This window comes from Buteo buteo, chromosome 19, assembly GCF_964188355.1.
Source record: "Buteo buteo chromosome 19, bButBut1.hap1.1, whole genome shotgun sequence".
NCBI lineage: Eukaryota > Metazoa > Chordata > Aves > Accipitriformes > Accipitridae > Buteo > Buteo buteo.
In genome coordinates this window covers 27,545,501-27,569,051 of record NC_134189.1, presented here as the reverse complement: position 1 = coordinate 27,569,051, position 23,551 = coordinate 27,545,501, and the positions used below count along the sequence as shown (strand labels likewise).

At 38.6% G+C, this 23,551-nt stretch overlaps 1 protein-coding gene across 1 annotated transcript in view; it reads left to right on the top strand.

Annotated features, from left to right (window-relative positions):
* Nucleotides 1–1,297: 1,297 nt before the first annotated feature.
* ARHGAP8 (Rho GTPase activating protein 8) overlaps nt 1,298–23,551 on the top strand; it is a 61,453-nt gene continuing 39,199 nt past the window's right edge. The window contains exons 1-5 of the mRNA XM_075051824.1: nt 1,298–1,398; nt 4,621–4,758; nt 17,010–17,097; nt 19,879–20,010; nt 22,991–23,077. Of these exons, the coding sequence (XP_074907925.1) occupies nt 1,362–1,398; nt 4,621–4,758; nt 17,010–17,097; nt 19,879–20,010; nt 22,991–23,077 (482 nt within the window). The 5' untranslated portion in view covers nt 1,298–1,361. The remainder of the gene's footprint in view (nt 1,399–4,620; nt 4,759–17,009; nt 17,098–19,878; nt 20,011–22,990; nt 23,078–23,551) is intronic.

Below are 23,551 nucleotides of genomic sequence, written 5' to 3'. Positions count from 1 at the left end.
CCTCCATAAACTGAAACCCAAAGGATAGACTTTGCATTAGCTGGTTAGAGCCCAGCTCTGGTTCACACACGTAGTACCTGTGGTTGCTCTAATGACTAATACCTCCTCAGGAAAACAAGTAAACATATGCTTATAATTAAACAGATGTTTACTTGCTTTGTTGATGTACGTTTTATTTTTAGAAAATTACTTCTATATCCCTCCTCTGGTTAAAAAAAAGAAAGGATGGTATCTAGCTTTCAGATTTGTGGGTCTGGAATAAACCTACTTAAGCTTTTGGGATGTGCAGGGTGGGCTGCAGCAAGCAGGCAAACTGTCTGGTCTTTCCTTGGTCCAAAATAATTTCCCAGTTTCAGTGCTTTGAAGGAGCAATACGAAATGTAACCTCTTGGCAGAGAAGAAAATGCTTGTGTACATCTTTTTTTCAACAAGCAAGCCATGAATTTGCCTGTTCTCTTTTTATTTAATGTGTTTAGATAAAACCAAACTGGTATAAAACAAGGGTTTTAAATTAAAATGAGAGTTCTAAAAGCTCAATTTCTTTCTCACCTCCACACCTGAGTCTGGATTTTTAATTTAAGGGAAATACTTATTTTGCTTTTTGGAGCAGCTGCTTGGGGAAACAGATCTTCTAAATCGTATTCTTTGCTCCTGATGCTCACTTTGGGTGTGTTACTTAGTATTCTGTTTACAAAGCACTCTGCAGAGCGTTTGACAAAAAGCAGTGATTGCACACAGGAACTGCTGTTTTTTCAGTTTTTTATATGTTAATGCTCACTTGAAATTTTCATGAAGCTCTTTCATGTGAAATGTGAGGTATAGAACGTTTCCTGTAATAAAACTTACAACTGCTATAGAATAAGTGACTTTGGTGTAAGGGTATAGAGTATATAAATCTTCTTCATCAGAGAAATAAAATTAAGAAAAAATTAAGTTGTTTCCGGAAGTGACTTAATCTGCAATTCTGATGTTTATCATTAAAAATGTGTAATATGTAATTGTTTTGAAGAACACCACCCCACCCCCCACCCCGAAATAAAAACAGGTCAATTTGTTGAAAGTCTTGCTATTATACATAGCTTTTCTTTTTTTGGGCTGCTGTTCTAAAATACTTTTATAATACTCTATGTTGTAAGAAAATGGTGGCTAAATGCCAACGAGCTGGTTCCTCAACAATAATTGGGCAGTAGGATTTCTGGGGTGTTCTTTTGTTTTCTTTTTATATCTGTATAGTGGGTAAAAATATGCCACGTTGTGATGACAGCTACTTTTCTTTATTTTTGTAGGCTTGACCCAAGGACCATTTCATCCTGCAACAATCATTTAGCAAGATCTGCACAGACTTGTTCCTAAGGAGAAACATGTCTGAGATTGACTATGAGAAGTTAGCTGAAATAGGTAAATATTTTTTGTTATACTTCAAATGGCATCTGTGTAGAGTTACAGGTTATTTAATAGAGCATCTTCGGTAAGTGAGAGGCTTCACCAACATTTTGTAATACTTCTTGGAGCAATCCAATATGAGTTACAGCCACTGTACTGATGTGTACACTATTAAAGCCATTAGGGTTGAAGGTTAGTTTAATACATGCAGCTTTTATGAGTTATTGGTAGATGTTCCTAGTGCAATTCTAGGCTATTGGAATATCACCATCATCACATATTGTGGCACAAATGGGAGTCATTACTCCAAACAGACAAGTATTGAATGAGCATAGATTGCTGTATTGCATGTTATCTCCAAAGATGTTAGTTGAGCTGAGCAATATGACCATGGCATTAGGGGTATCATCATTTTGAAAGATCAGCATTACATTTTTTTTTCCTTGAGTTTTTGAGGATGCTAGGCTGAACCTCAGAGCAAGAGTCTTCCAGATTTTTTTTTATCTCTTCCCTCAGCCTCCCTTTCCCTGTCCCTCACCTTAGCTGTGAGTTCCCCACATCATGACTTTCAGAGGCAGCTGGCCTTTGTACTCCTAGGGCCTGATTCAAAATCCATTGAAAGCAATTTTCCCTTCAGCCTTGGCAAATGCTGCATCAGGCCCCTCATGTTGTCTCCCAGCCTCAGTTAAACAGCAATAACAGTGTGAGTAGTAACAGATGATGCTCTGCTGTAGCTCATGGAGCAGGGAAATAAACTCCTCTATCATTTGCAGGAGAAAAATGGAGCTGAGGTCTCCCTCAGTTTGGAACAATGAATCTTCTTTATTTGTGTTTATTATGAAACACCTCTTTGAGCTCCTGTCCTCTTGTTCACACATAAAAAAAAAAAACAAACAACAAAAAAAACCCCAAAAACCAAACTCAAAAAAGGAGAAGTATATACAAAGAATTCTCTTATTAGGTTAGGGTTAACTAGCTTTTCAGTCGATATGATTACTGTCGGGACTTCTTTAGTCCCTGTGAATAAGTGCAGGACAAATGGGCATGCGTATTTACTTTGCTTCTGTAGTTCTTCTGCACATCTCAAAACCAGATAGCTTGATACCTATACTTTGTTACAAATCCTTACCCCTGCTTTTGGAAACATGTCTATTTCTATGCAAAGTACAAAATAATTTTTTACAGGAGGAGTTAGCCTCTGCCTCTCTGTACCAAAGGCTGTAGTTAACGTATTGGTTGTCTCTGTTGTGTTTAACTTGAATATATGTTTCACTTTTAATGAAGCCTGTTAAGTTTCAGTCGAATGTGGTAAATGGTTCACATCCCCACAGACTAGCATTTTCTATTTCTTTTTCTTTCTCCCCTTTGCAACTTTTTGTTACTTTAGGTGGTTACAGTGCTCAGACATGAAAAAAGAGCCCTAATAAACAAAACAGTATTTAAAAAAGGAAAAAATTGTGAAATTCATATACTATATTATGTTTGTATTATTCTTCCCAGCTCTTGGGACAAAAACATTCTTTAAAGTGAAAGAATACTGTTCCAGTTAAGGTTAGTGTAACTTTTTATATATGATACACTTTTAAAGGGTAGAAAAATACACATTTTTGAGATAATAATAATTTAAACTTTTTTGTGTGTATGAAGAGGACTCTAATGGTGTATTTCTAAAGGCAGATTTTTTTTTTCCTATAGGACTGTTGATTTATTTTCTGAGGAGACTTTAACATAAATTCAGACATAAAGAGATGTAAAACTAGTACATGTGTTCCTGACTCTTCTTTGTCTTTGAGAAGCACAGCCACTAGTGGCATTTTTCATCCTTGTGAAATGCATTTTTGGTACAAATCATGTTAAAAATAAAAATGAGACAATAAAGCTTTCACGTGACTGTTTATAGGATAGAAAGACACTGAGAAACTGTGAGTAGAAAGCATTCCGAAATATTTCGTAAGAGTTTTTGTCTAGGACTTATTAGCTACTGGCACATAAATCTGGCTGAAATCAATACTTAATATATTCTCTCTGCCCAAGTTTCTTGAGTGGTGGTCAAGGCATATGAAATATGCAGATGCTCAGAAGGCAAAATGTTCTTGAAGTACTTTTTAAAGCGGCACTAATAATGTTATAGATAAAACTGTTAATTCTGCCTTATTAAAACTTGCATGATAACAAGAGATAGATGAGGTACAGGGATGATGCACCTTATCAGAACATTAATTTTTCTCTTTACCTGTGCCTTTTCTTCTCTTAAACCACCAAGACACTTGTGTGTTAGTGTGTCAATTTAATGTTATGCCTATCAGTTTCTAGAAAACATTCATCTGAATAGTGTAGAGGCATTAGTGACAGAAATTATCCCAGAATCTGTGTTCATTTGGATACATACTTAGGATCACCTCTTTTTGAACCTTACAACAGTTTGGAAAAAAATTGGAAAAAAACAAAACGAAAAAAACCTAGAACAAGATCAACTGACCTTGTGTTGCTCATTTCAGTACAGAGTAGATTTTAATTGTGGGATCTAGTCCAGAATCTACTGAAGTTGGGGGAAGGAAGCCCATTGATTTTACTGGGCTTTTGAGCAGACTTTTACACCTTTGCTTGGCCTCTAGCTGGAGTATATGCTGGATGGACATCTGGCTGCCTTGTCTATTGCAAGTTCAGAAGTTTAATGGATTTCAAAGAAACAGTGGATTTCAGGGGAGGTGAGATGGAGATTTGTTTGCAATTTGCTACCTTTATGCAAAGTAATAAGTCCGTTCTCAGAGGGCATTCACACAGGGTGGTAATGTGGCGTAGCTGTCAACGCACACGTTGGCATACTGAAACTTTGACTTCTCCGTTTGGGCAACCTTGAAATAAAAGGCAAGAAGTCATAGATGAATACAAGCAACAGATTGTGGGAGTGTAGAAAATGATGAGACAACACCTGCAGTAGTGAATAGCAAGATCACAGCATGCCAGCTGTCCAGTCATTGTCGAGATTTTTGTGAGCATCACAGTAGATATTAATCTTAAGGAGAACATGAAGGTAGCTTTGAGGTATTGAAGGGTTGCTTTTCCCACACATGAGAAAGGGTAAAGAACAAGAAACTGGTTTGAAACTGCAACAAATAGTGATAAAGGCCTGTGTTTTTGTCAAACTGAGCTAAAATTCAACCCTTCAATAATGTATTGGAGGCGAAAGTTTTTCTCTGTTCATTAGCACTTAAGTGTTCTTTTTTGCTCCTTTAGAACTGCAGAAGGATGAAGTGGAAGATACACAGTCAGAACAGGAAGAAACATTTATGCCTCCACCACTTGAGGATCCTGAGCTAAATATCAATCACCCCTACTATGATGTTGCAAGACATGGCATCATCCAGTTAGCAGGTAAGTTTGGAAAATACTACGGCTTTATGTTACTACACCCCTTACCACATTTTTCTTACTGTACTCCTCAAGGTGATGCATAGGATGTTGATGCTTTCAGCCTTCATCAGCTGAATAGTAATAGGTAAACTCAGTGCTTTTCTATGGATGAGTTGCAAGTCAAATATTTGAGCTTAATCTTGCTTTAAAATATAACTATAGCAATATATTATAATCTAAGGCCTAACTGTGGCTGTAACAGATCTGTACTTTATTTGTGATAAGCTGTTTTGTTTTCTGAATAACCTGAAGTGTTGTGTAGCCACATGTAATCATTTTTCTAGTCCTCCCTGGAAAGGGTGTGCAACTGAAGAGATACGGGTTACTGTATAAAAACTAACAAAAAGCGGAAAGGAAACTGTTGACATAAATGTTAACTGCATTTATCACCTGACTTTCTGCTGTGACATGGAGGAGAAGCTATGGGTACATAGAATATTTGAATATTGGATCATTTTAATGTTTATGGTTATTTTTAAAACATTCTGGCAACATATAAGACATGCAGGCATATTTATAGAATCATAAAATAGAATCATAGAATCGTTTAGGTTGGAAAAGACCTTTAAGATCATCAAGTCCAACCATACACCTAGCACTGCCAAGTCCACCACTAAACCATGTCCCCAAGTGCCGCGTCCACACGTCTTTTAAATACCTTCAGGGATGGTGACTCAACCATTTCCCTGGGCAGCCTGTTCCAATGCTTGACAGCCCTTTTGGTGAAGAAATTTTTCCTGATATGCAATCTAAACCTCCCCTGGCACAACTTGAGGGCATTTCCTCTTGTCCTATCACTTGTTACTTGGGAGAAGAGACTGACACCCACCTTGCTACAACCTCCTTTCAGGTAGTTGTAGAGAGCAATAAGGTCTTCCCTCAGCCTCATTTTCTCCAGCCTAAACAGCCCCAGCTCCCTCAGCTGCTCCTTATTAGACTTGTGCTCTAGATCCTTCACTGGCTTCATTGCCCTTCTTTGGACATGCTCCAGTGCCTCAAGGTCTGTCTTGTAGTGAGGAGCCCAAAACTTAACACATTATTCGAGGTGCAGCCTCACCAGTACAGGGGTACAATCATTTCCCTAGTCCTGCTGGCCACACCATTTCTGATACAGGCCAGGATGTTGTAGCCTTCTTGGCTACCTGGGCACACTGCCGGCTCATATTCAGCTGGCTGTTGACCAACACCCCCAGGTCCTTTTCCGCCGAGCAGCTTTCCAGCCACTCTTCCCCAAGCCTGTAGCGTTGCGTGGGGTTGTTGTGTCCCAAGTGCAGGACCCAGCGCTGAGCCTTGCTGAACCTCATACAGTTGGCCTTGGCCATCGATCCAGCCTGTCCAGATGCCTCTATAGAACCTTCCTACCCTCAAGCATATTTATGATATAAAAGCAGCTCTTCAAAATATGCATTGCATATTTTTTTCCTTTTGGCTTATTTTTGGCATCAATGTGTTTGTTAAAATAGCATTCATAATCACAATCCTAAACTAAAGAAATGTATACAATAAGAAACAAATAGTGGTATTTATCGCTACTCATCCTACTGAAGTCTAAGACTGTGTAATATTGTGCACACTTTTTGTACCTCATGCTTTAGTGAGCCTAGATTATGATTTTTCAGGAAAATTATGAACTCAGGTTATACATAGGTACCTTCCTGAATTTGAGCCATAAACAGGATGTCATCCAGGTGAATATCAACTTCAGTAAAACCAGTCCTCTAGTAAGCTATGATTGACTAGGGCAGTGAAATCTGTGGTAATTTCACTTCTGACTTATAGTGGGAGGAGAATTTTACACATAGTAACTTCTCTTCTTGAAGCTAGTTATACACAGGATAACAACTACCTTTTACCTGCTTCGAAACTAACCCCCAAACATAAGACTCAAATCCATAAACAAGGGAATAACAGGTTCACATTCTTGTGATTCAAAAGCTACTGCCTGCTAACCCACTAGGATGTTTCTCACTCAAGCACCAGTTTTGGGATGGGGGAAATACCAAGATATAAACGTTATTAATGAAACCATTGAAATCAAACTGACAAAGTGTGAAATAGATGTGTTAACATACACACTGGATGCACCAGGGTCACTATAACTGTCCACCTAAGATTTTCTTCCATCTGCTGTATTAGGCAGTGCTACATGATAATGCCCTAAAAAAGATCTTCAAGATGTTTTGTCCTGCTGGTATATTCAGCGTGAAATTATGATGGGCCGTGTATTTACTGCTACAACTTTAATTATGAACAACTATTTAGTAAATGTTTGTTGCTGCTCCTTGTTCTTTGTTCACTCAAAGCTGCCCTGGAAGTCCTAAGAACTTGGTATTTGTCTGTTTTAGCTGGTGTTAATTCTAAAGGGTCCTTGTGTGTTTATTTTCCATGGAGGAACCATTGTTATTTTTGCAGCTATGTGCAGAGCTGCCAGGTGATGAGCTGAAACCCCCAAGTCTGTGCTTAGACAAAGCTCCTCTTCTCTCTTCTCCATCCCTCCAGGCTGGAGGAAAAGGGGACAAGTTGGCAATCTTAGTAAGTTCTTATTGACTTACCAATAAGACGTTCCCTACTGATTTAAAAAAAAAAAAAAGTTTACTTACTACCAAGGCAAACAAAAACTGTAACTTTCTTAGTCTCAGAAGGACTCTGTTGTTTGACTTGGAAGAGTTAAATGGTGGGGGAACTCCAAAAAGGGGAAACTTTTAGAATGAGAAGATGAAATATACTGGAACATCTCCTTTTAAAAAATTCATGCTTTTATTGCTCGTGAAACAGAGAACATGTGGTGGGGACAGAATGATAACCAGCCTGCCCTTTCCTGAGCTGTCCTGCCTGGCTTCATCTGATGCATATGCCTTATTCCTATGTTAGAGAATGGGAATGTGCCTCAGTATAGTAGAGTGAAAGCCACAGGTTTTTTTTAAAGGAACCTACCTGTAGCTTCCATAGGTTCATCTTGGAATTTGCTCCGTATCAGTGTTTGCTTGGAATAAAGTCCAAACACTAGGTATACTCCTGGTTTAAATTCACCGGAGCAAATGGAGGTATTCACAAGATGAATCTTGGCTTAAATGTTGGATTATCTCTGATGATTTTGTCCTTATATGTTGGGTTTGTGTGGCAAGGTTTTGGTAGTGGGAGGGCTACAGGGGTGGCTTCTCTGATAAGCTGCTAGAAGCTTCCTCTATGTTCGATAGAACCAATGCTAGCCAGCTCCAAGATGGACCTGCCGCTGGCCAAGGCTGAGCCCATCAGTGATGGTGGTAGTGCCTCTGGGATAACAGATTTAAGAAGGGGGAAAAGCTGCTGTGGCACAGAAACTGCAGCTGGAGAGAGGAGTGAGAATATCTGAGAGAAACAGCCCTGCAGACCCCCAGGTCAGTGAAGAAGGAGAGGGAGGAGATGCTCCAGGTGCCGGAGCAGAGATTCCCCTGCAGCCCATGGTGATGAAGACCGTGGTGAGGCAGGCTGTCCCCCTGCAGCCTGGGGAGGTCCACGGTGGAGCAGATATCCACCTGCAGCCTGGGGAGGACCCCACAGTGAAGCAGGTGGGTGCCCGAAGGAGGCTGTGACCCTGTGGGAAGCCCACGCTGGAGCAGGCTCCTGGCAGGACCTGCGGATCTGTGGAGAGAGGAGCCCACGCTGGAGCAGGTTTTCTGGCAGGACTTGTGACCCCGTGGGGGACCCACGTTGGAGCAGTCTGTGCCTGAAGGACTGCAGCCCGTGGAAGGGACCCACGTTGGAGAAGTTTGTGGAGGACTGTCTCCAGTGGGAGGGACCCCATGCTGGAGCAGGAGAAGAGTGATGAGTCCTACCCCTGAAGAGGGAGGAGCAGCAGAGACAAGGTGTGATGAACTGACCCCAACCCCCATTCCCCGTCCCCCTGTGCCGCTGCAGGGACTAGGTAGAGAAAATCAGGAGTGAGGTTGAGCCTAGGAAGAAGGGAGGGGTGGGAGGAAGGTGTTTTAAGAGTTGGTTTTATTTCTTATTACCTTACTCTGATTGAATTGGTAGTAAATTAAATTAATTTTTCCCAAGTCAAGTCTGTTTTGCCTGTGACAGTAATCGTTCAGTGATCTCTCTCTGTCCTTATCTCGACCCACAAGCCTTTTGTTATATTTTCTCTCCTCTGTCCCATTGAGGAGGACAGTGATAGAGCAGCTCTGGGGGGGCACCTGGTGTCCAGCCAGGGTCAACCCACCACACCTTAATACTGCACTCTTTTGTAGGGGGAAAAAGTCCTCTAACTATTGTTTGAGCTCAGAAAGGAGTGACTTTAGCTGCCATTTCAGTCAGAAATATATGATGGGGTTTTGCAAGTCTACTGGACAATTTAAATGCAAAGCACAAGCCAGGAGCCGTGCTTCAGATGGCAGTCTGCACCCTCTAAAGCAGCTCTGATGGTGGGACGTAAGAGGAGAACGCGGAGGTGTGCATATGAATGCAGAGCACGGGGAAGGTGAAATATGATCCAAAGACATGCTTCACCTCCAGTGTTAACTGGCATGGAGTCAGGTTTGAATGTTTTCTGGGTTTAGATTCAACTGAGGAAAGGACGAGCTCTTCAGATCTCCTTCCCATCTTGGAAGAGGCCAGTCCCCTTAGAAACAAATAATTTTTAAATGATCTGTACCTAGTTTGTAATGGTTTTAATATCTTTGAATAAAACAAATTATATTTTCAGTTTTTGGAATGGTTGTATTAAAGCAATTCTAAAAGCAATTCCTTCAGTTTTAAGTCTGTTATTGAAAGACAATGAGATGTATTGTTTCAAGTGATTGAAGAAAAAGAAAGAATTTAGCTGAAAATATTTGCCGTAATTTATCCATCTCTTACAATGATCTAGTTTCTACAGTTAATTTAAAAAAAAGTATCTAAAATTCCTTCTTGCTTCTGACAAATTAAAATTACTTATACCTGCCTTACATGACAATAGCTTTGACTATATGCAAAGAAGATTTTTTTGAGCTGTATTCATACAGTGTGAAAATACAATTAATTAAGAATAGAGGACATTTTTAAAAAGATGTAAGCTTTAATAATTGTTTATTAATTACAGACTGGTTATGTCACAAATACCAGTGTGCAGCTGACTGCCCTAAGCATATGTTAATGCAACAGTGCTTCACTGCTGTGTCTTTTTATTTCTATTTTGAAGGAGAAATGTCAATCTGTTGCCTAAAAAGAAACTCAAGATTATTTTTCTTTGTGGAAGAAGGAACATATAAGCATATATGAGGCATCAAGCTTCCTTATTTTCTATAGTTTGCTTCCATAAGATGATCGCTGACCACTTTTTGCAGTACCTTTTTTTTGAGTATGTGCTCATTTAGTAGGACTCTGTCTCCGATGCTTGTGTTTTCATTAATTGCCAGTGACATCCTTTTATGTGTTAGACAAAACTTTTTAATGGAATCAAAGTCCAACATTGTTTTAAATCTGTATTTCCCTTCTTAGCCTGTTATTGCTTTTCTAGTTATATTTAAAGATTTCAGGTACCCAGCCTGGGTCTTTGTAGAGACTGTCCATATTTTTCTTCAAGATCCAGTTGATTTCATGCCCCTTTCTGATATTGAATCAGTGCATTAGAAACTGATTAGAATAGTATTATGTAGATCAGACTGTGAAAGGTAAAGTTGTAATTTAGTTTTTGTAACATGTAAGGAGAAACTGTAGCGAATTACCTAATAAGCCTAAGACACAAGTCCTGATAATTTTCAGTCCATCTCAGTGACAACTTTTCTACTTCTTGCAATACCTTCAGGGGCAGATCTGTAGTCTGTAAATTGCAGGCCCACAGGAAAGAACTGGGTTTAAAGATTTTTTTTTTTTTTTTCTTAAAAGATTTACTTTGTTAATTTTTTTTATTTCCATGGGGTGTTCCTGAAATCAGTATCTCTGATGTTATTTCATGACTACCCTTTTGGGGAAAACAACAAATCAACTGAAGAGACGTAAGACTTGGGCGCTTTTCAAGAAGGAAGCTGAGGGCTCTGGTTCGTAACCTATTTGCAGCACAAGCAGATTGTAATGTGGGCTTTGCACATTACAAAGCATGTCCTAACCATCTGGGTGTCATGTTTTTCTCTCAATTGCTATGAGAGGAGCTCCAAAATAAAGGTTGATATCAATGAAAAGTATTTCCTGCTCTAGTGAAGAGGAAACTTTCCTGAGTGATAGAAACACAGGTTCAAATCCTTTAGGCAGGAATTGAACTTGGATTTTCCAAATTCTGCACCAGTTTTCCTCTTGCTTCTTTCTCCAACTATTTTCTTCTCAGAATGTGAAAGGAAATAAATCCTTATTTACCACATTCCTTTCTTTGAACATCAGACTGTAAGTTATAGTGTCTTTTTTTAAAGACACAGCTGAGTTAATGGTATAAAAATATATGGACATGCTTTCTTGTTGAATCTGAGAAAATATAACAGGTCTGCTTTAAACATCACTTAGTAGAGCAACAGGCTTGCTAAAATAAATGATGGCTCAAAGTGCCAAATTCAAATGTGAATGTGTACTCAATGTTAGGTTTGGGTATCCTGACAATATACCATAAGTCATTCTATACCCAAATATAGCTTATTAAAAAGAAAAGCCTAGCACCATTTCCCCTTTACCAAGTAAATGTAAATTATATTCCCTTTCTGTTTGACTATTCTGCTGTTTCTTTGCTTTCCTTAAATTTTCTTTTATGCTTTCTGTGAAACATCAAAATACTTAGTTTTGCATCACTGAAAGCAGTTTTGATTTTCAGTGCTCCTTTTAAGACTAGAGCATTGTTCTAGTCCAGAGAGTCAGTCAGATAGAACTGTACTGACATTCGAGAGGTTAGCTTCAGTATTGGCTTTAACTCACCCTTATTTCAACTTATTTTACATACTTTAAGAGGAGCACAGATGAGATGTAAATAATTAATTATATCAAAAAGCAAGCTGTCCCTTTGCTTTCAGCTGATCCAAAAAAAAAAGTGCTATGGCAAAGTATTTCTCTTAGACAAAATTTAAAAGAAAAATTGATCATGGAGGAATCTGTGATGGGCAGTCTTTGCTTTCTGAGGGAAACGAATAAGGTCACTGATGTAGGAAATCTCCTGAACATTCACTTATAGTCATTCCTATTTAGAAAGACACCTGAGCATGTAATTGATTTTAATTGCACTTTTAGCACTTTCCGGAATTAGCCAGGTGCAGTGCAGGTGCAATCCTCTCACAGAAAGTTGGTTTCTAAATAAACAGGTGGATGTGAGTAGAATCCAGAGGAATGAATGCAAAAAGGGAACTTTGTGAAATCAAAACAAGGTGACTCCTAGAATTTAGAGTTGGTGTCATTCTTTGCATTTCCTTGGTGGATCTGGTCTCTATCCCAAAGGATGAACACTCCAATGGGTATTTTAATACTTCATCTTTAAGCTGGCTAATATCTGTTGTAATATATTTTCATATGACTGGCTGAGGTGATCAATGCCAGGAGAAAGAGGACTCAAATCTCTACAGCTAAAGATATAAGCTTCTTCTGCTAATGTTGAGACTCAGCTGTGTTATCTTGGATGTGTATTTCTTAACTGACAAAGTTTGCCATTATGGATGGGCAGAGATCCATAGTGGATTAGTTGTGGATGTATTTACTGTCCATTACTCAGCCTAGGCAAAACACAGAAGTTTCATAATGGTTTTTTTGAGACCCCTGTATTTTCCTGAGTTGTGGAGTGTAGAAGGAGGCTTGAAAGCACAGTTTGTCTTGCCATTTAACATAATGTAATTGAAGTTTAGGCTCATTTTCTCTAGCATAAATTCTATTAATGAAACAAATATGTGAGCAAGTGTTTTCATTGGTGTGGCAAGTCCCCTGGATTTTGACCCTGCTTCTACTCCCGTTAAAACCAATGGCAAAGCTTCTGTTGACTTGAGGATCTTGCTTTGCTGTAATGTAATAACGACAAGCTTCAGTGAAGTAAAATGATATTTCACTTTTCACTTATAAAATAGTAAAGTTTGGTATCATCAGAACAAAAGCTCTTAAAAAGTCATGCTAAAACTACAGCATCCAAAAGGATCGCATTTGCAAGTCGGAATGAGCTATATCGTTAGAAAAAAAACTTTTCATTTGCAAGAAGCAGTTAGGGAGTGCTGTGCTATCCAAATTCTTAATTAAAAAGTAGAACAATCCCCCTTCCCACTTGCCCTTCCCGTGTCTTACTGTAACTTTTTTTCCCTACTGCAGAGTCTGATATCAAAAGCGATGTATGATTCATGTCTGTTTCAGGGAAATCCAGACAAATGAAACCCCAGCAGCCAGCTTGTATTTTAATGTGCGTAAATGTCATTCGGGACAGCGTGCTCTACACATCCCTCTTTACTCACTGAGGACAGAGGAGGAAGAGGAGGCTGGCATTGCCGTGCTGTGCTCCCAGGGGTGGCTCTGCAGCCAGCACAGCTGATAATCCTGAGGCTGCCCAGTAATACGTCTGCGTGATAGCAAGTGCCTGGTTCAAAGGCAGGAGCCTCCTACCCATGGGCGAGAGAAGGCTATCGGACCTTTTTGTGCACAAGGGCAGAATCTGAGCTAGTGACTTTTAAAAAGGCATAGGTAGGTAGCTGGAGGAGTGTGAGTACCCAAGCAGTTAAGGCACTCAGTGTTTGGGAATGCCTCCTGAATATCTGGAGCTCAGAACCAGTCCAGAAAGATAAGGGGAGGAGCACATTTTCCAGGGAGGGTAGAACAGGTTATCAGCTTTCATCTGAAAGTGTTTGGTGACATTAGCCTATGAAACAAAGTAGGTTAATATAAAACTACATTTTTGACCTGGTTTTGCGGGATAAAAATATGCTGATTTAAAATCCAGCTACGCTCTCCTTTGAATGTGAAGATAACTGCCATTCCTCACCTTACCCTTCAAACTGCACTTTCACATGTTTGGGTAAAAATTAAATCCTCAAGGTCATGGGATTCAAACTGTTGGACTGGGAAGCAAATGCTGTAGTAAATGTGATGGGCATTTCCAAGGGTGCTCAGTGACAGCCCTTCTGGTGGAGGGCAAGGAAAGCCTGCTTCTGTTTTGATCAGCACTTCATATGTCATGTTAAAATTTGATGTTGTTCAAAACATTATTGATGCCTATGGAGAAAGAACAGCCTTTTTCCTTTCATTAGCTGTCATCACCAATGGGAAGCTGGCACTGCTTTATTTAGTTTTTAATGGAGTTGAGGTTCTCAGTCACCTTTTCTGGTTTGCTATTGTTGCCTGTGTGGCACTGTGGGGTGGGAGAATGAGGTGCTCTGCTCTGCTGGGAATTTTGAGAAAGTTTCTCTGCCTCAGTTTTCCCATTATCAAAACCAGGCAATTATGTTTGTGTATGTTCTAAGTGTATCTGCAGTCTTTTATAAAGCTGGTTATTTTCCTGCCTTTCAATTCAAGCAGTCAAATGTGACCACCAGTAACAATTAGTGACTCATTTAGTAATTTAACTGGAAACCTTTCTTAGATTTATTTTGCTTATAAAAATGATTGTCTCTAACAAATAAAATATTCTACAGTGCATTGTAACAGCAATTTTTTCACAAACAAGTCATGATTTAGAGAACAATCTTTTATTAATGTTTTAATTTAATTTTAGTACATCATTCATATTAATGCATGTCACGTAATGCTTTTATAAGTACTCTGAGAATATCAAATAAGACACTTAAAAATAACTTCAGGAAATAAAATTGTGGTCTGTTAAAGAACAATATGCAGACATACTTGAGTGCATATAATTGTGGTGGTGCGCACATTCTTTCTTTAGTGGTGCTCAAGCACCTTATTTAACACACAAGTCAGAATTTATTTTTAATGTGGGAAGAGGCACCAGGCCTTGTGGGATGAAAAAACACCTTTGAGAAATATAATAAAAATAAGCAGTCAGCCAAAAAGGAACAGGCAGAAAGAACAAGCCAGCAGAAAGAGCTGTGTTTTGGAAGTCAAAGCTACAGGACTAAAGTGGTAATTGCCAAAAGTCAAGCTGAGTTAGATCTTTAAAGGATGTTAAAGCAAATAGCAACAGGTTCTTTGGTTGTATAAATAAAAAAAGAGAAGCGATCTTCTGTGAGATAAGAGTGAGGTGGCCATCAGAGATAATCCAGCTATAACTGTCAAACTAAATTAATAGTTCATCTTGGTTTTCAGTAAATACAATGATGTTGATATTACTAGGAAACCTTTTTAAGTCCTATATGTGATGTTCATCTGAAATTTATTATCTAACTTTTATCACCCATGTTTAGGAAAGATGCATTCAGATTGGAACAGGGTAGAGAATAGATAGGTTGGGGAAGAGATAGATGATCTAACTTGTTTACAAGCAGTAAAGTACAGGCTGGGAGGGGATACGATTATTGTCGACAGAGTCCTTTGGGATGGTAAATAGTACTGAAGGAGAAACGCTGCTTCAGCTGAGTGATGTCATTGTCACATAAATTGGGACAGACTTGCTGTGACTTGTAGACTGGAATTGAGAAAGCAGGTTGCTAGTTGTCAAAGCAGTGAGCAGGAGGAGCAAGAAACAGAAAAACCTAACTTTTTTAAGATAGAGCTCAACAAATCAATGGAAGGATTATGTGGTACAGTTCCTGGTGATAACACAGGCTTGGAATTGATAATGCAGAAGATGTCTCTCAGTCCACGTTCACACGTGAAAAGTCATTAAACGTTAATCTCGCCTCTTTCCTCCCTTTTCTCCTCCTGCACCTGTAATGGAATGGGTTTAAATAGATGCTGTCCATCATGACCTTTGTAAGTACTATTGAGCACAACTAGGTAGGAACTGGACAAAGCTAATACAGGGTTTTTTTCTTAGTGTGGAATCCGTCAGGTGAGGACGGCCACCTCTTCCTGAGTTGAATGAAGGAAAGCATATTACTATCAGTGGTGGGTTTTCATGGAAAGTGTGTGTTTGTAAAGCTGGGAGGTATTCTGTTTGTTCAGATCAAGTAACTTGAACCAACTTCAGTAATACAAACTAGAACAGCTTAAGAAGTGGTCTGAAGCTGTTCTACCCAGTTTTCACAGAAATGCTCATATGATCTTATTTATTCATTAAGTGACTCTGTTACAGATTTAACTTCCCCCATTTTACTTCTTTTTTTTGTTTATTCATTACAGCTACTTACTTAATTAGGGGTGAAAGGGGAACAACAGAATTATAAAGAATATCTAAAACCCCACCAATTCTTAACTTTATTGTACTTCTGCTTATATCAAAGCCAAACTTTGATGTTTTGGTGGCAATAGAAGCAAGTATTAAATATCATTATTTTTAACCTTGAAATTAGACCAAGAATGTCTCAAATATGAATTCAGTCTAAACATTTTCTAGGATGATTCTGTATTGCTTTAAAAGGAATGGTATCTTTCATGTAGATATATGTTAAAATCTTAACACGTCACAGTCTTCAGTGCTGAGTTACTTTCAGTATGAGCATGACTCAACCTCTGCGCCTGGCTTTCCAGATAGAGGAACTTAGGTGTGGGTTGGGCACGGCGTGAACACCAACCTTGTCTGTACAGTCAGTGTGGGTGAAGCTGTCATGAGTCAGACTAAAGGAACTTAAATACAGCAATATATGCTTTGTCAGAGGAGCTAAGGGATGGACATTTAGGGGTCTTCACGTTAGAAAAGCATACTTGTATGCCTTGCTTGTTGTGTTTTAAATGCGATCTGAATGCAGCAGTGCTTCTGGAAAAGAGTGGGTAAGAAAGCCTAAGTTGGTTAAAAAAATCTGACTTGGATGTGTAACAAAGCAAATTGCCAAAGTGCTTGTCAGCAGAGTGGTATTCTGATAAATTCCAGATATAAAGCATGAAGAGTTTGAAAACAGGTCACTTCCAAGACTACTAGGTAAAGCAGGCCTGTTCTCCACCATGACTGAATGCTACAGGCGGACTTAAGAGTTCCCTATCAGGAGCTGAGTACCACCAACCACCTTTGAATATGACTTTCTCAGCTTAGCTTCATCATTTGCCCAGCAGCTGCTTCATTTCAATGCAGCAGTGGCGAAATTGCTTTCTGTAGGCAACATGTGATTTGACAGTGAAGTTTCACAGTATGTTTTGAGTAACAATGGGAAATAGAGGTAGCCCCAAATATCATAAGATAAAAGCCATTTCTTCAGACCACTGAAGTCCCATTGCATAAGTAAATGAGCGTTGTCTTTACTAACTGTTTTGTTCACTAGGTGATGACAATTCTGGAAGGAAAGTGATTACCTTCAGTTGCTGCCGTATGCCCCCCTCCCATCAGCTCAATCACACCAGATTGCTGGAGTAAGTTTGTCTCAATCTCCTGCGTGGACTACTTTACATTTTTATATGTGAACTTCTATTAGCTTGTTTCCAGGTGAATGAGCTTTCAGAGAGGAGAAGCAGGAGTAAGACAAGGAGTGAAATGAAAAAAGGATGCAAGACCGACTAGTGTTAATATTAAGTGAATGAGATATGGACGAAACTGCAAGAGTTACTTCACCTGCAATCTTGACTAGAAGCAGCAATTCACTGTGTACTGAAATAAACTTGTCGTCTTGATTTTATTAATGAATTCTGACCGTATTTAAAAAAATTGAATTTATGAGGACCAATGAAAGACAAATTCTAGTATTTTAGTGCTCCATACATATGTTCTTGTGAGTAGCAGTGTTTGCCTTAATTTATTGTACTTCATCTCCTAAATCACTCAGCAAGAGCATTATTTAGTTACTTACATCTTAGTGGTTTTCTTCTTTTATAAAAAGATCTGCATTACGTACAGTATGTTATGCTTAACATTTTTATATGTGTCTCACTTTGTAATGTTTGGCTTTTTGCGTTAGAAGAGGTTGTGAATATGTAAAAGCACAACATTCTTCTTTATTAAGTTGCTGCAGGAAAGTACCAGGACATGTTTCTGCCCTGTAGTTTGTCACTACAAGGAGATCTCTTCTGCCACGAGAGTCCTCTCCTTCTTAAGCATTTTAAACCTATTTGGAGCTCTTGTACAGCCTCCATTGCCAGAACGTTTGAGCACCTTTCAACCATGAGTACCCACCACCATTGGAAAGGACAGAAGTGCTGTTATCTCAACTTTTCAGAAACAAAAAGGGATTAAAAGACAGGTTACTCATGAAATGTGTTTGAGACCATCTTGCTTCATTTTTATCCTCTTCACAGCTAGAGTATTTCCACAGCCTTAAGCCAAAGTTTCCTGTGTAGCACAGAGGGAGTGTTAGCACCTAGGAGGAAGAGCCACACCAGTCAGCTCCTCACCTAGAGGAGCTGCTTGCAATGACTAATAGGATATGCCAAAGAAAGGAGTATGACGAGTTTGCCATCAGATCGAAGAACCCTTCCTCAGATCTGTGAGGAGCTGCCTTGATGAAACCAGGGTTTCCAGCCCTTAGACTCTTCTAGACTTGAACACTTACATGTTTTCTGAGTCCACATCATCCATGTTTTTGAGTCCACTTATGTCTGAATCCACATCAAATCCACTTTGGAAGTCTGCTAAGAGAGAACTGAGGGCAGGTGTCTGAATGTGAAGCTAGCAATATAAATATCGAGTGATCTGCTTTTGAGTAGTTAGATGTTGAATTCTGAGGAAAAGCTACAGATTGGTAGGTATTTTGTGATTAAATCACTTAAAGAATGTATTTGGTAAAGCTTTTGTAATGTCCCTGCAGTTCTGTTACAGTCGTCAATTAACTGTTCCAAGGCTGTACAAAAAGACTGGTTATTTTATGCCAACAAAACTCTCCCAATTTTTTTTAGAAGTACAGGCTTTCTGGATGCAATGTGCCAAGGAATTTACATGCTGTAAAATAAAACATGTGGCACTCTGTACGTAAGAATATCTGTTTACATATATTTTAATGTCAAACTTTTTTAAAAAAGTCTTGAATGACTGTTACTACTACTTCTTCTATTAAAATACCATTAATACTTAAGCTGGGGATCAAAACAGCATTATATTAATTGCAATGGCAGTCCTTGTCCAAGGCTATTCACAGTCTAAGATTTACAGTATGCTGAGAGAATAAGTAGATAAATGAGACTGTGGGAGTACAGTGTAAGAGTGAAGTTACGGGCTTTTGCATACAAAGGTGGATAGTCAAAGTGGCCTTGATACTTGCAGACAGCCACAGCCTAATAAATGGCACATGGAACTATCTATTTTATTGAATGAAAATTGCTTACATACAATTAAGAGCAATAGCTGGGGCTCTGTCGCAGAATAATAAGATAGCATCGAGAATGACATGAGAAAGTTGAAATCTGACACAGCAAGACATGAGGCCAGATTATACTCCTCCATCATTGCTTTATTTGAATCATTGAGCTGTGTAATAGGCCATACAGTGTTCTCAATTGTTTGAGAAAGGGAAGAGAAAAGCATCTTAAACTATACCATAAAAGAACGAACACACAGAAATCTGCTTATAAAACATGCAGCATTATTTCAAGATGGGATAAGTAGTGTAGTTCTTTAAATTAGTTTTAAGGGAAATGATCTATGAACACAGTCCCCACAATGCAAACAAGGGAAAGGCAAGTATATTGAAGAAAACAGTTACAGTAACAAGTTGTAATTGGCAGTAATTAGGACTAATGGATTTTTCAAGAATTTAGGAAGTTTTAAATCGAGAGGAAAACGCAAGATTTATTGTTTTTTATTTTGAAAAGTCAAAATGACATTGTTTGCTTGGCTAAAAGGAAGGAATTTACAAAGACAAGAAGAAAACAAAATAAGAGTCACTATCAGTTAAAATGCATCTTTTAAAAAATTTCTTGGAAAGCTCAGTCCCACATTGTCTTCATCTTTTAATGATTCATGAGCACCATAGTTTTTGTAGCTAAATATGTTCTTTCAAATTTCAGGCTTTGCAGTGATGTGGAATTATTGGCAACACTGCCACTAGAGCAAGATGAACTTGTTAGATAAATACATTGAAGCAAACGTAAATTTGCAGTCACTAGCATTCTGTGCAAAAATAGCACCATTTCTTTCTCAGTTACTGCTTTAAAAATCTCATCCAGTAAACTGTCTTAAAACTAAAATGTTATCTTTCTCCTCAGGTACTTAAAGTATACTCTGGACCAGTACGTAGAGAATGATTATACGGTTGTCTACTTTCACTATGGCCTGAAGAGTCTGAATAAACCATCTCTGAAATGGTTACAAACAGCCTACAAAGAATTTGACAGGAAGTATGCCTCCAAAATATTTGGTTTACTCTTTCGGTTGTGTAATGTCTGTAACTAACTTCCACGAAGGAAGCGAATCTTTCCTGATTTGCCCACAGCCAAATGAGTTAATTTTGCCATTGCAAATTCTTACAGTGATATCAGTACTGTTGGTTATCTTTTAAGTGTCTTCTGTGTAGTACTAAGGAATGGCCAGGGTGCTGCAGTGGTTATATAAAACTATAAAAACCCTTGGGAACAAAACCAAGAGCCATTGCCTTTTCTGTGCGCTATTGAACAAGATACCTCTGACACCTTATTGGTCATCATTCTCGATTATCTCACAGTTGCGTTTGAACCTTTGATCATCCCAAGGCTAGGCTGTATACAAAAAAGGAAAGATAGTTTTTAACAGTCCATATCTCACAGGCCTTGCAGTGTTTGTTGGTTGTTATATGTAAAGCCCCAAAGGGACCACTGTGCTTGTATATGCCTGACCTTTCAGGGTTGAGGCCAAAGCTTCTAGATAAATAGTATTTTAATAGCTGAAACTAAAGTTCTGATGTTTATTCTTTGAAAGTGCACACTTACCAACAAAGCTGAGAGTTCCTATTGAAATTGGTTACTCTTTTACTTGTTGGCAAGTTGTTACCTGCCTGTAGGTTGGCCTCAAGAGGGCAACATGACTGAAAGCAAAAATACAGGTCTTTTCTGAGAGTGAGAGTGTGTGTGCGTGTTGTGGGGGATGGACGATACGTGCCTGATTTTTCCAAATTGGGAGCTGGAACAAGAAGCAAATCTCAAAAAAAGATGTCGTGAAAAAGATTATCGGGTGTTTCTAGACTAGACTGGGAGCAGTCCCAGTGAAATACCCGACCCTGCTTTGAAAATTGAAGTTGATGTGTATACAACGCCTTTTGGTTGTCTAGTGCCAGAGTGCAGACTCTTTTGAATCTCACCCAATAACCTCCTGAAACTTTAAAACCCACTAAGCTAGAAGATGAGGTTGTGCATAGCAGCCATCAGAGTGGCAGTGGGAAGCTGTCATCTGAAGCCTCTAACTGCTTTCATGAGATACTGCTTTCGCTATCCACTCAGCAACAGACCAAAACCGCTTATTTTTGCTAGTAGGTTTCTGAATATGGTTAGTACCATGTATCTGTTCTTTCTGGGACTGGGTAAGGGAGAAGAAAGGCAGAGGATCTCTTATATTTTTGTCTTTGGTGAGAGATTTGGACTACAATACTGGTTTTTGTCATGCACTGACAATTCCTGAAAATAAAGCATCGCACTCTTTTTCTTCTGGGAGAATCCCAAGCCAAGTTTACAGTTGCTGTATGGGGAGAGGCAGTACAAGGGAAATACCTTCTTTGTTGCCTTTTGCCATGCCTACAGGTGCACAGTGTGACTCTCATTTATGCCAAAAATCTGTTCTTTCCATTCCCACACCCTGACCGAGAAAGCAGGAGACCCAAAGAGGAACTGAGAAGTTTGGGTAGCTGGGCAAAACTGTACACCCATCATTTTATTCACAGTTGGAACTTCTTAGCATGCTGTCATTGAGAAGCTCAAAGCAATATTCACAGCCTAACATGTATGTTCAGCTGTACTAGCCAGAGGAAAAAAAAAACAAAAATAGCACCTTTCAGACTTCTTCTGTGTGTGTGTTTTGGGATCAAAGGAAAGCGGGCACAGAGGAGAGTACAAAGGACGGTAGTAGTTAGCTAGCATCATGAAAGCAAATGTTCAACAGGAATAGTTTCAAAAGAGTAGATCTTGCATTGAGGGTTTACAGCAGAGGCTCAGTAAAGTATTTTGGGCACTTAATTGTAATCTAGGCAACTATGAAGTACGTAACCTTCCACAGAAGCAATGGCTTATGCCCATTGCTTCAAGGTACAAAACAAACTGAAAATGGAAAATTCAGTAAAACAGCTCAGGTTTTTTGCTTATTAGTATTTATTGTTGATTTGGGGTTCTTATCCACAGTGGTGCCAATTGCACAGGGATAGTTGTTTGCTTGTGTATGATAGTGGCTTTGTGAAAATAATGCCTTTTTCATTCAGAGATGTATGGGCCCAATTAAAACCCAAAAGGAAAAGCTGTTGTACTTGCAGACTTGGTCCCTTTTCCCCCTCTTACCATAACCTGTTACAAGAAGGTTTTTCTTAGAAGTTCACAATCATTTTTTTCCATGATCATTGTTTTCTAACAATGAGCAGTGAACACTTGGGAGGGCTGCTCCCTACTGGGAGGCACACTTGGCAAAGTAATAAGCAACAATTTTTATATAAAAGCAGGATATTTTGTTATGCGTTTCTCAATTTCATTTTGCAATAACATTGAATAAGAGCAGTCTTTTTGTGCAGCCTGGTTTCCATTTTGGTTTCAGCCTTCTAGAATCTATTGTTTATGTATCATGATATGACACTGTAGAATCAAGCAAAGCTATAATGGAGAAAGGTTTTTGTTTCATACGAAGGGGACCGTCCAATACAGAACAGTGTGCAGTTGGCTTCACCTTTAGTAATTACTAGCAAAAAAAGACAATAAAAGATTAGGTGTAAATTTTACATCTGAAAAGTTAGAAATTTTCTCCAACATGAAACTCCTGTAAGCAGAAAATAAAGGGAGATGAAGGAAAGTAATTTTTTTCATTACAGATTTTTTTTATAGACTCTTCATTCTCTTCTCAATATTTTTTTTTCAAGTTGCCAAATTTTCTTTCTGTCCCCCTGATATTAAATCTATGACACAGCAGACATTGGTTAGGAATGTAACAGTGTTATCTTGGCCTACTATTGTATCATCAAAACTGACCATTTTTTAAAATTGGGCTTTTTTTCATTTTACATTCCATTTCTTCTGAATTAGGTCTTTTTAATGTGTTTGAAAAGAATGCTGTATAATGTTCCTGTAATAATAGCTCCCATTCAGTTGCAGCTATTCAGTTCTATGATATTCAACAGTCTCCTAACAATTTCTTTTTTTTTTTTTCCCCCAGGTATAAGAAAAACCTTAAAGCGCTTTATGTTGTACATCCAACTAACTTCATAAAAATTCTGTGGAATATCTTTAAACCTCTTATAAGGTACTTGGCAATTTATTCAACACATTTTCCTGTTTTGTTTAAGGATGGTATGTTCTCTAATAAGTTGCTTTTAAAAAGGCTTGAGGTAAAATATGTCAGGTAACAGCACAATACCCATTTAAACTGTCTTGAACTAATGAGTAAGGTGAGCTTAAGCTTGGGTATGAATAATAGGGTAGAGTTCTTTTCTTTATAAGAAAAGGAAGTCTCAGTTCATAATAGTTTCACTGGTATGTTAAAGTAAATATCACTTTAAAACATAGTTATTCTGTGGACCATGAATGACTTTTTTATCCTGTTTAACAGCACTTAGCACAATAGAACTGGGCCCATGACTGGAGTTGCTAGGTGGTACGGTAAAGCAGGTAATGAATGGTTAACCTTTGGTCTGATCTCAAGTGCTGAGATGAATAGGAATGATACTACTTGTGTGTTCAAAGTTAATGAATAAGTCCTGAAGTGCCAATAAGAATT